Consider the following 12,358-nt stretch of genomic DNA (forward strand, 5'->3'; position numbering starts at 1 on the left):
CATATTAAAAATGTTTTTATTTTTTGGCAGCTTTCTGTAACACTTACTCATGCAATGTTGTGTGTGAATGTTTTAAAATAATAGATTAAATGGTCACATTATTTGTCTAGGTCTGTGGTGGGAATCCACCGGCAGATGAATAGGCTCACATGTGGTCTTCAGTTTAATCTATATAAAGAGAAAAGCCCAAGTGGATTAGGATGAAACCCTCATGTTTAGGGATCACCATGTCTCTGGAAAATTAAAAAAAAAAAAGAAAGAAAAAGAATATGATCTTAGGAAACATAAGAATAGTATATGGCTACTGACATTTTAGCCCATGCAATCAATATATTTGGCAGGAACTAAACAGGAGTTAAACCAGCAGTGATTATTATGACATCAAACATCATCAAAAAACAAAATTATGTACTCTCTTCTTCACTGTATAATCAGATGTCTGAGACATACTCTGATGGCTTAATGAAAATGATTACTTTTTACTTTACCCAGAATTTAACATGGAATGTTTTTTCAAAAATCTTAAAATAGAGGGCTTAGGTTTTTGTTTATAAATCCTTGGAAAAAAATTATATTCCACCCCAGCTCCTAACTATCTCAAAATAAACCCAAAGGCTTTTGCTTTCATATTTAAGAAAGATTTATGTTCTCCTCAAATATCAGAAAGCAGAGGGTCTCTCAGACCCACAATATCCCCCTAGGTCCCCAACACCCGCCTTTGGGAAGGGAAAAGAGGGTGGGGAGAGGCAACTGCAACTGGCCCAAATCCCCAGGCCCTAGGTGGCTTTATTTAGTAAAATCTCAACTCAAATACATCAGCCAAGGCACAGCTGGCACCATCCCCAGTAGGCTTCAAAGAGGCCTTTCTGCTTCTGCAGGAAGCCCAGAAAATCAGCGCACAAGGTCTTAGCCACATGCTTAGGCAAGAGGCAGGACCACAGTTAGGATGGACTATTGTGGAGGAGGTGATGCAAAGAAGCCCCAAAGATGAGATGTCTTTACCACTCTAGACATGAAGGGAAACACATCTATTAGTTCAGACCATAAACTCATTATTTCCAAAGAGTGCTAGCTGTTGGGTAGAAGTGCAGTCTGGGTCCACAGTTTTCCTACGGCCAGGCATGACTGTCCCCTCTGGATTCTCTTTGGTTTTCTGAGGTGAATTTTTCACATTCTTTAATTTTTGTTTGCCCTTTTCAGGGTTGAAAGTTCCTCTGCTGATGAACTGAGGCCTGTCTTCTAGGGACTTGTTCTGGCCCAGTGGTCCTTCCATTCCCAGGGCCTCACCAGCTGAGGCAGCTCGATAGAATGGAGATTTGGAATAAATCTGAAATCGTTTTCTGGTCCCATGAGATGATGTGGTGTTAGACAGACATAAAGAGGAAACTGAAGAATCTACTGAATCTAAAGAGTCTTGCTGCTTTTTTAGCTGCTTTCTCAACTTGCTTGAAGGTTCAGACTTGCCAGCTGCCTTCAGAGAGCTAAAGGCTAAGCTTCTCCCTAATGCAAAAAAAAAAAAAAAAAAAAAGAGAGACCAAGGCTATAAATGACAGTTTCCTCTAAAGCAAATTATTATGTAATGAATAGATATCACATTCACACATGCTGAGATTTGGAGGGTTCAAGCTGACCTACTTTGTGCCATATATAACATGTATCATTTCAGAATCAACCTCAAGGAGGTCTAGTGTTTGTTTTACCAGGAGAGGCCTGGAACAGTCACTATCATTTAAAAAACTGCCAGGATATGTGGAAAGTTCTAGGTCTCCTTAAGAAATGCCATTCCGTTAAATTATTATCTTTGATAATAAAGTCCCATCTCACAGTGAGGCACATTTCCCATCACCATCCTTAGAAAATGGGTCATGGCTCAGTACGGTATGTATTTCAATTATTGGCTTTTCTCTGCGGTAAATACAGGAAAAAATATTAAGTTACCAAAAGACTGCATTTATACTGAAGTGTTGGTCTAATGAAAAATTTATATGGAAGCTTCACAAAGATTAGTGATTCCTTGGGACTTTGTTACCTGTTCATGTAGGGCCAGAGTGTTCGCTCACAGCAACCTCAAACCCTTGGGCTTAAAGTGATTCTCCTGCCGCAGCCTCTGAGTAGCTGGGAGTACAGGTGCCCACAATAACGTCTGTTTTCTTTTCTTTTCTTTTTTTTTTTTTAAGAGACAGAGTCTCACTTTGTTGCCCTTGGTAGAGTGCCGTGGCATCACAGCTTACAGCTCTTGGGCTTAGGCGATTCTCTTGCCTCAGTCTCCCAAGTAGCTGGGACTACAGGCACCTACCACAACACCTGGCTATATTTTTTGTTGTTGTTCCAGTTTGGCCAGGGCCGGGTTCGAACCCACCACCTTTGGTATAGGAGGCTGGTGCCCTATAGAGCCACAGGCACTGCCCATCCGGCTTTTTTTTTTTTTTTGCAATTTTTGGCTGAGGCTGGGTTTAAACCCGCCAACTCCGGCATACGGGGCCAGCACCCTACTCCTTTGAGCCACAGGCGCTGCCCCTGTCTGGCTATTTTTTTTAGAGATGGGGTCTTGCTCTTGTTCAGGCTGGGCTTGAACTCCTGAGCTCAAGTGATCCACCTGCCTCAGCCTCCCAGAGTGTTGGGATTACAGGCATGAGCCACCACACCCAGTTTGGGTCAGTGCATTCTAAAATGAGACTTTGTATTCGCTTGGGAATCCTTATTCCTCCTTTGCAAAACAAATCTTCACTTTTTGGTCTACCAGCTTCATTTACCTGATTTCTCAGAGATGGCACCTTCAGACTCCAGATTCAAATTTTCTGAGCTATCGGCAGTCCCAATGGAGGCCTCAGACTCAAGAGTTTCATCATCAGAGGCACGGGGTTCCAATACAAGCATCTCAAATGTTAGTTCCTCCCTATAAGATACAGTCAAGAAATCCATTAGTAGTTGACAGGATGTGAAAGTAATGTTAACAGGAAAAAAGGCTTTCCACAAAAGTCAGGAATCTAAGCAGCAAAGAGAGTCACATTTCTTACTATTCCATTCAGCTTGTGGTAAGAACCTGTATGCCAAAGTAATTGTGAAGGGTAAAACTATAGGGCCCAAAAGACAAAATGACAAACATCACATCTAGGACCACTAACAGAGCTGAAAGCAGGGTGAAGAAAGATGCTGCACCTGGCACATCTGGTGAAATGAGATCTGGACTAATAATTAGGAGATCGGCTTCTGAACTCATTCATAATTTCCATAATGGCACAAGTATTTTCCTCTCTCTGGACATCAGCTTTCTCAACCAAAAAACATAAAGGTTACACTAGATAATCTCTAAGATTCCTTCAAGCTCCTCAACTATTTTCTATGAAGCTTTACTAACTGGCTATAGACTATATGCTCCTACCTTGACCACAGAAAGAGCTCTAGCTAACGCAAAACTCTGACTGATCTTTTCCATCCTCTGAAGTGCATGACATCTCCAGTTAGTATTTTCTATTCTTCATCATGTCACTCACCCCTGCTTCTTGGTCACACCCCTCAATCCCTGAGGATCCTTAGTATGCTAGGTGGTTCCTAATTTTCTCTCACTACTGCCTGACATCACCATCATCTATTTCAATTAATGTCTTTGTACAAACTTATTTCACTACCCTAACACCAAAGTTTCTTCATGTGTGCCACTTCTAACAATCTTTTCCTCCACTTTAACTAAGGACTTTTTTTTTGTAGAGACAGAGTCTCACTTATGGCCCTCGGTAGAGTGCCGTGGCCTCACACAGCTCACAGCAACCTCCAACTCCTGGGCTTAGGCGATTCTCTTGCCTCAGCCTCCCGAGCAGCTGGACTACAGGCGCCTGCCACAACGCCCGGCTATTTTTTGGTTGCAGTTTGGCCGGGGCTGAGTTTGAACCCGCCACCCTCGGTATATGGGGCTGGCGCCTTACCAACTGAGCCACAGGTGCCGCCCAGGACCTTTTTTTTTTTTTTTTTTTTGTGGTTTTTGGCCGGGGCTGGGTTTGAACCTGCCACCTCCGGCACATGGGAGCGGCGTCTACTCCTTGAGCCACAGGCGCCGCCCAGGACCTTTTTTTTTTAATGGAGAGTTTTGCTCTGTCACCCTGGCTACAGTGCAGTGGTGTTATCATCACAGTTCACCGAAACCTCCAACTCCTGGGCTTAACTGATTCTCCTGTCTCAGTCTTCTAAGAAGCTGGGACTACGGGTGTGTACCACCACACCTGGCACCTGGCTAATTTTTCTCTTTTAGCAGACACAGGGTTTGCTCTTACTCAGGTTGGTTTCAAACTCCTGACCTCAAGTGATCCTCCCAGCTAGGCCTCCCAGAGTGCTAGGATTTCAGGTGTGAGTCATTGCGCCTGGCCAATCTAAGCAACTTTCTCTAATGGGTAGATCCTGGAGCTTGTCATTACAAGTTTGTATGGAAATATACAAACTCTGAATCCAGTACTCCACTCTGTCCACAACCTCCTCATCTTTCTAATTCTTACCTTTAAATCAAGTCTCCTCCCTCTCAGAGCCCTCTTAGCTTTGGTTTCACTTTATCTAAGGTTGAGACCCATGGACAATCTTTTCAAGGGTAATCTCATCAGCAACTCACTGCGACCATCACAACTGCCCTAAGCCCTGAACATTCAAATCTCTCAGACTTTGCTCATACTTTTTCCTTTTTCTGGGAAGAAATGTCCCCTTCCTGGAAAATTCCAATTTCACCTTCAGTACTTCCAATGTCATCTCTATCAAAGCTCAGTTAGGTCCTCTTTCAGATCACTCTTATAGCAAAGAGCTCATAGTCAAAATATACCACCTGTGCCTCATGTTTTTCAGAGTTAAACCCCAGGTGCTTTTTTTAGATTGCCGTATCAATCCTGAGAGACAAAAAACACTTTAACGGTCTCATATCCCCTCTTTAAATCAAGTTCTCATAACTGGAATCCTGGAATTCAGGAACAAAGGTTGCCTTAAAACTCTTTTTCTAAAAAATTTCAAATTAGTGTGAGGGTACAAATAATTAGGTTACAATGTTTGCATTTGTTAGGTAGAGTCCCTTTTGTAGTTGTGGCCTGTATCCCAAAAGTGTGCCATACATCTCATTAAGTGGGAGCACACCCTTCTCCCCAGTCGACCCCTTTCCTCCTTTGCTCTCCCCACATCTTGAATTGAGTTTTTCTCTTGTGTGGGCATGTATTAGATCACCTACTGATTTCATACCAGCACTGAGAACACTGGATACTTGCCTTTCCATTTTTGTGATACTTTACTAAGAAAAATGTGTTTCAACTCCAACCAGGTTAAGTTTCCAACTTTTTTATGGCTGAATAGTATTCCTTGGTATACATATACCACAGTTCGTTAACCCATTCTTGGGTTGATAGGCATTTAGGTTGTTTCCACATCTTGGCAATTATAAATTGAGTTGTGATAAATAATCTAGGACAAATATCCTTAGGATAAAATGATTTTTTTCTTCAGGGTAAATGGCTAGTGGATTGCAGGATCAAATGGAAGGTCTATTTGAGTTCTTTGAGGATTCTCCATACTTCTTTTCAAAGAGATTGTATTAGTCTACAATCCCACCAACGGTGTAAAAGTGTTCCCTTCTCTCCACACCCATGTCAGCAGCTACACCTTTGGAACTTTGTGATGTGGGCTATTCTCCTGGGGTTAGGTGATATCTCAAAATGGTTTTGATTCACATTTCTCTGATTATGGATGATGAGCATTTTTCATATGTTTGTTAGCCATCTGTCTTCCTCAGAGACGGTTCTGTTCCTGTTTCTTGCCCCACTGGGGGACTGTGCTCTTTTTTTGTTGAATAATTTGAGGTCTCTGTAGATTCTATTTATCATCCCTTTGTCAGATTCATAACATGCAAATATCTTTTCCCATTCTAAATACTGTCTATTTGCTTTAATTGTGTCCTTAGTTGTGCAGAATCTTTTTAGCTTAAGTCTCATTTGTTTATTTTTGTTATTTTTGGGATTGCCACTGAAGTCCTCTTCATAACATCTTTCTGCAGGCTGATATCCTTAAGAGTTTCTCCCACATTTTCTTCTTGAATTTTTATTGTTTCATGTCTTAGATTTAAATCCTTTATCCAGCTTGAGTCAGTTTTTGTAAGTGGTGAAAGATGTTTTTGGGTCCAGTTTCAATCTTTTACATGTAATTATTCAGTTTTCCCAACACCACTTATTGAATAGGGATTCTTCCCCCCAGTTTATGCTTTTGTTTGGTTTATCAAAGATCAGATGGTGGTAAGAGACTGGTTTCATCTCTTGGTCTTCTATTCTGTTCTGTATGTATACATTTTTTTTTTTTTCAGTTTTTATAGCTTTATTTAAACACAGATAGAATGTGCATGAGCTGCTATTCATTTTCTTCGCTACGCAGCCTGGCATTGGGATTGGTGACTCTGATGGCCAGCTGGGCCAGCTGGTGACTCTGTTTCCACAACGGCTTTGCAGTTCTTGGAGGAAATGTTGTGAGCAATCTCTGCACACTAAGATTTGTTGCACATCAGTAGCACTTCCAGCTTGTTGACATTGTGGATGAGAAACTTCCAGAAACCACTGGGCAGCAAATGCTTTGTTTTCTGATGCTCCTGTAACCAAGGTTGAGCATCAAGATCTGGCCCTTGAATCTTCTCCAAACCCTGTTGTCAGTACCTCTGGGTTTCTAGAGTTACGCTTAATTTTGACATATGGGTCTGACTGGTGCCAGATAAACTTCTTGGTCCTCTTTTTGATGATCTTCGTCTTCACAAGGGGTCTGAGGACGGCCAGGATGCTGAATAGGAGATGGCTGCCACCTCCAAAGGTAGTGCTGAGGAACAGAGCGAAAGGTGGCACACAAAAGTCCCATATGTATATTTTTATGCCAATACCATGCTGTTTTGATTGCTGTCGACTTGTAGTATAACCTAAAGTCTGGTAGAGTGATGCTTCCAGCTTTGTTTTTATTACTAAGAATTGTCTTAGTTTTTTCTGGTTCTGTACAAAACAAAGAACCATTTTTTCCAGCTCTTCAAAGTATGATGTTGGTATTTTAATAGGGATTGCATTAAATCTGTAGATTGCTTTGGGTAGTGTAGACATTTTAACAATGTTGATTCTTCCCAGCCAAGAGTATGTATGTTTTTCCATTTGTTAATGTCTTCTGCTTTCCTTAAGACTCCTAAAGACTACTCATCAGAACTAGTATATAGTACCTTCAAGAACCACGGGATGTCATATTATCCCCAAGATGTAGTGTCACTGACTCTTCCTGGAGTGATGATAGAGGTTAAAGAGCTTTTCTTCCTATATTGCAACCAATTTCCCTACCCAATATCCCAGCACCCACTAGGGTTGCTACCTTACCCTGATCATCCAGTTGTTGGTCCTATGGTCATACTGATCCCTAGATTAATAATCTTCCATCATGATTTGTGAATAATGCCCATTCTTGAGAGGGATTATGTCTTACCTTAAAATTTCTTATTCTTCTTTGCAAAACAAATCTGTTCATGGAGGCTGGCCTATGACCTCATCATAGCTCTCCATAATCACTACCAGATGAATCTCAACTAAGACTCATCTTCTATCATGCCAACTAAGACTGGCATCCTCTGTGGATACTGTGTCTTCCTCCTCGTAAGCCTCTCCAGACCATAACTGTAGTAGCATCAAGTGTCCTAGCTCATGGAACTTTCTTTCCTGAGATGACAACTTTCATACTATTACCTAAATACAGGCAACATGGCTGTGTCATCTCTACATCTCCCGAATCATCTGACACAGGATTTGACACATGGGAGATATTTTACAGTTAAGGGAAAATAAAAAAGTAGTAGAAAGGAAACGAAAGCACGTAATAATTGCCCTCCCCGCCTTCCTCCTGGATACTTGCTTCTCTTTCTGTAGGTTCTCAATCTGCTCGGTCAGTACTCTCTCCTCCTGCTGCATAGCTGTTTGTTGTTGTTCTGTAATGTTAGTCTCCATGGCTGCGTCACTAGTCAAGGTCTCTTCTGGGACATCAGATGTGGAAGGCAACCGAACTACAACTGGAGAGGATGGACTTGGATAGTTTCCTCGACGAATACGCCCCTTTCCCTGCAGAGAAAAATTCATGTTAGAAGGTGAACTGAGCAAATGCATCAGTTTTACATTGTCCATTTAGGATAACAAGTACACTTCCATCACACCAGGTGAATGGTAGGAAATGGAAACATTTGTGAGGCCTAGACTATTTAATGAGACATCATTCATCCAATACATTTAGGTAAAGCTACTTCCTATAAGAGCACTGGAAAATGAACACTTCAGTAAGTGGGACAATCCACTGTGTACTAAGTAGTTGTTTATATATTGTAGGGTGCTAGTGAGATATATTTTCTCAAGAAACTTTTCTTCTTGAGATGCGGGGAGTAAAAAAAATCTCTCTCTCTCTTTTTTTTTTAGATTAAATCTGCTAAGAATTAGACTGAATAAAAAAACTCAACATGTTTCAAGGTCCCAGAGAGCTAACAAAGTAAACCAAGGACAGGGTAGCACAGCATTTAGTGCTAATCTAAATTTCAGAAGAGGTGGCTGGAGACTATGCCAGGGATTGGCAAACTATGACCTGGGGGCCAAATCTAGCGTTGCACATATTTTCGTAAATATAGCTTTTTTGGAATATATTCATTCTCCTTAATTTATTCATTGTTTATGACTGCTTTTGCAGAATAATGGCAGGGTTTATTATTGAGACAAAGATTGGTCCACAAAGTCTAAAATATTTATTCTCTGGTCTTTACAGAAAAAGCCTGCCAACTCCTAGGGTAGAAAATAAAAGTTGGAGTCTGGATCCATTCAAGGGTATGGTTTGCTGCCTAGTAAAACCTCCATGCCTGATACTAGGATTCCTAAGGTCTGTGCCCTAGAAATAAAGATAAACTGAAATTGTAACAGTCTTTGCATCCACTGTAGCCTACCGACCAGACATCTGAATGGTCCAGAAAATTATAATCCCTAACTCTGGATCAAAGTAATCCCAGATTGCTAGTGCTTTAGGACCTGGCAGAAAAAAAAAAAAAAAATGTAAATATTCCTTAGAGGAAAGGAATGTTATTCTAACCTTGAAATATTTTCATAAATAATTTTCAAATACTATTATCAGACACACAATCAAAGGTAACCGGGCACAAAAGGAGACAAGACAATGTAAACAAAAACCAGTAAAAACAATAGAAAACAGAAACTCTCAATGACTCCAGATCGTGTGTCTATCACACAGACTTAAAATAACTATACTGAAGGAAAAGGCACAGTTGAAGTAGTAGACTGGAAGGTAGGTCAGAAGAAAAATTCAGAATCAAGTAGGAAGAAACAAATAATTAGGAAAAATTCTAAGGTAAGACAGGACATCATAGAGGTCTATAATTAATATTAAAATAGAATACCAGGAGAGGAGACATATCCTGCAGAAGAAATATTAATGATAATGGCAAAGCATTTTTAAAAATGCAATTAAAGACATTAACCTACTGATTTTATTTTATTATTATTTTTTTGAGACAGAATCTTACTATGTCGCCCTTGGTAGAGTGCTGTGGTGTCACAGCTTACAGCAATCTCAAACTGTTGGGCTTAAGTGATTCTCTTGCCTCAGCCTCTCAAGTAGCTAGGACTATAGACATCCGTCACAATGCTCGGGTATTTTAAGAGACGGGGGTCTCGCTCTGGCTCAGGCTGGTCTTGAATTCATGAGCTCAGGCAATCCACCTAGCTCAGCCTCCCAGAGTGCTAGGATTACAGGCATGAGCCACCATGCATGGCCTAACCCACTGATTTAAAAAAGCCTACAACCCTAAAGAAATATAAATGAAAAGAAGTTGATACCTAAATATACAAATGCTAAAAACCAAAGCCAAGAGAAGATTTCAAAAGCAGTCAGAAAAAACAAATTACCTACAGGAAGGAAGCAATAATTAGATTTAAAGTTTATTTCTCAATAGAAATTATGGAAGGCAGAAAACAATGGAATGCTAGCTATTTTCAAGGTGATGAAAGGAAAAGGTAACTGCCACCCTATGATTTTTTGTATAGCCAAAATAACTTTAGAAATAACAAGGAAATAAAGACATTCTAGATGAACTAAGAAGGTAATCTGACAGCAGCAGATTTGCATGGAAGGAAATATTATACTACAGGGCAGATAAAAACTGATCCAAAAAGAAAAGTTGGAGATGCAGAAAAAAATAAAAGGCAATGAAACAGTATATATGTGAATTAAGTTTAAATACTGACTACATAAAACATAAATGATAATGGTGTATTGGATTTAAAATAAACAGATAATTTAAATATACCACAACAACAGCAACTAAGTTGTATCATAGCTATAGCATATTAAAGTACCTGTATTATCTGAGAAAAAGATGAAAGTAGTAATTAACAGACTTTGATAGGTCACAGGTCTATGTTGTCATCTTTACATTAACTACTAAAAGAAGAGTAAAAAAAAGAGTGTAAAATTTCTAAACTAATGGAAGAAAAAAGTGAAATAATAAAAAGTAATCAAAAGAGAAAAAGGTAAGAAAGAACAAAAAAACAAGAAAGAAAAGAAAAAGGAACATATGTCAGGTGGGACAAATTAAAAAGCACCCAATGAAATAGATTTTAAATATAAATATACTGGTAATTATGTTAAAGAAAGAACAAAAAAACAAGAAAGAAAAGAAAAAGGAACATACGTCAGGTGGGACAAATTAAAAAGCACACAATGAAATAGATTTTAAACATAAATACACTGGTGATTATGTTAAATGTCAATAAATTCAATGTTTTATTGAAATATAAAGATTTTCAGACTGTATATAAAAAAAGAAACTCTACTACATGATGTTTTCAAGGTATGTATATAAAACATAAGAATTCAGAAAAGGCTGAAAGTAAAATAACAGGGAAAAAAGACATACCATGCAAATACTAATCAAAAGAAGGCTGGTATGTAAGTCATAGTAAAAGTTAACTGAAAAACAGGCATATCTCCAATGATAAAAGTTCAAATCACGAAGAAGATATAACATTTCCAAATTTGAAGAAATAGCTTCAGAAGATTTATTTATTTATTTATTTTTTACAGTTTTTGGCCAGGGCTGGGCCTGAACCTGCCACCTCCTATATATAGGGCTGGCACCCTACTCCTTTGAGCCACAGGCATCACCTGCTTCAGAAGATTTTAAAGTTTTAAAGGAAGATATTGATGGAAATATTCAAACAGACAAAGTGATGATTAGCACCAAGAGAAAAAGTGGATACACGCAATCAGTAAAGATAAAGAACTAAACAATTTGAATAAATGATCTATTAAGACACATGTAGACTTCAGTATTTAACAGCTACAGAAGGCTCATTATTCTAAAGCACGTACAGCAAGGCAGCAGATTTCCAAGGGTTGAAATAATTTATCTGACCATTAAAGTAATTTAAAACAAAGTTTCTGGGGTGGTGCCTGTGGCTCAGTCGGTAAGGCACCGGCCCCATATACCGAGGGTGGCGGGTTCAAACCCGGCCCCGGCCAAACTGCAACCAGAAAATAGCCGGGCATTGTGGTGGGTGCCTGTAGTCTCAGCTGCTCGGGAGGCTGAGGCAAGAGAATCGCTTAAGCCCAGGAGTTGGAGGTTGCTGTGAGCTGTGTGAGGCCACGGCACTCTACAGAGGGCCATAAAGTGAGACTCTGTCTCTACAAAACAAAAACAAAGTTTCTGGTAGAGCAGTTATAAAGAGAAAACTTAAAAATCTCTATATATTCAGAAATTAAGAACAGACCTTTAAAAACCCATGGTTAAAGAAGAAAGCTCAATGGAAATTAGAAAATATTTTGAATTAAACAATAATATAAAAGCCTCTGTAAATTCTGTCTACCACAAAGGTATAGTCTTAAATGTATACATTAGAAAAGAAGGTTAAAAATCAAAGAGGTAAGAATCTATTTTAGGAAACTATATTTAAAGGAAAAAAAAAAAAGCTCCCAAAATAAAAAAGGGAAATAAACATTACTGGAAAAGAGGATCAAAGGCAAAAGGTAGCTCTTTGAAAAGACTAATACAAATTTTAAAGCCCCAATAAGAATGATGAAGGCAAAAAGAGAGAAGTCACAAATAAGCAAAAGCAGGAATAACGAAAGGGATATCACTACAAATCTTGTAGACATGGAAAAGATAAGAAGCTAGTACCAACAAACAACTTTATGTCAATAAACTTGAAATATTAGACAATGGAGACATTTCTATAAAAATCCAACCAACTAGCTGGGCACAGTGGCTCACACATGTAATCTTAGCACTTTGGGAGGCCAAGGTGGGTGGATGGCTTGAGCTCAGGAGTTTGAGACCAGC

At 39.3% G+C, this 12,358-nt stretch overlaps 1 protein-coding gene across 7 annotated transcripts in view; it reads right to left on the reverse strand.

Moving 5' to 3' along the window:
• Positions 1 to 482: 482 nt before the first annotated feature.
• The window catches only part of MYO9A (myosin IXA), a 257,885-nt gene continuing 246,009 nt past the window's right edge, over positions 483 to 12,358 (reverse strand). For 4 of the 7 annotated variants that reach the window (XM_053594283.1, XM_053594282.1, XM_053594281.1 and 1 more), the window contains 3 exons: positions 7,881 to 8,087; positions 2,754 to 2,892; positions 483 to 1,500 (listed from right to left, as the gene is read on the reverse strand). In XM_053594283.1, coding sequence (XP_053450258.1) covers positions 1,037 to 1,500; positions 2,754 to 2,892; positions 7,881 to 8,087 — 810 coding nt within the window. In that variant the 3' untranslated portion in view covers positions 483 to 1,036. Of the gene's footprint in view, positions 1,501 to 2,753; positions 2,897 to 7,880; positions 8,088 to 12,358 lie in introns of all 7 variants that reach the window. The other 3 variants (XM_053594279.1, XM_053594284.1, XM_053594278.1) reach the window with 1 other exon arrangement.

This window comes from Nycticebus coucang, chromosome 6 (assembly GCF_027406575.1).
Source record: "Nycticebus coucang isolate mNycCou1 chromosome 6, mNycCou1.pri, whole genome shotgun sequence".
In the NCBI taxonomy this organism is placed as follows: Eukaryota; Metazoa; Chordata; class Mammalia; order Primates; family Lorisidae; genus Nycticebus; species Nycticebus coucang.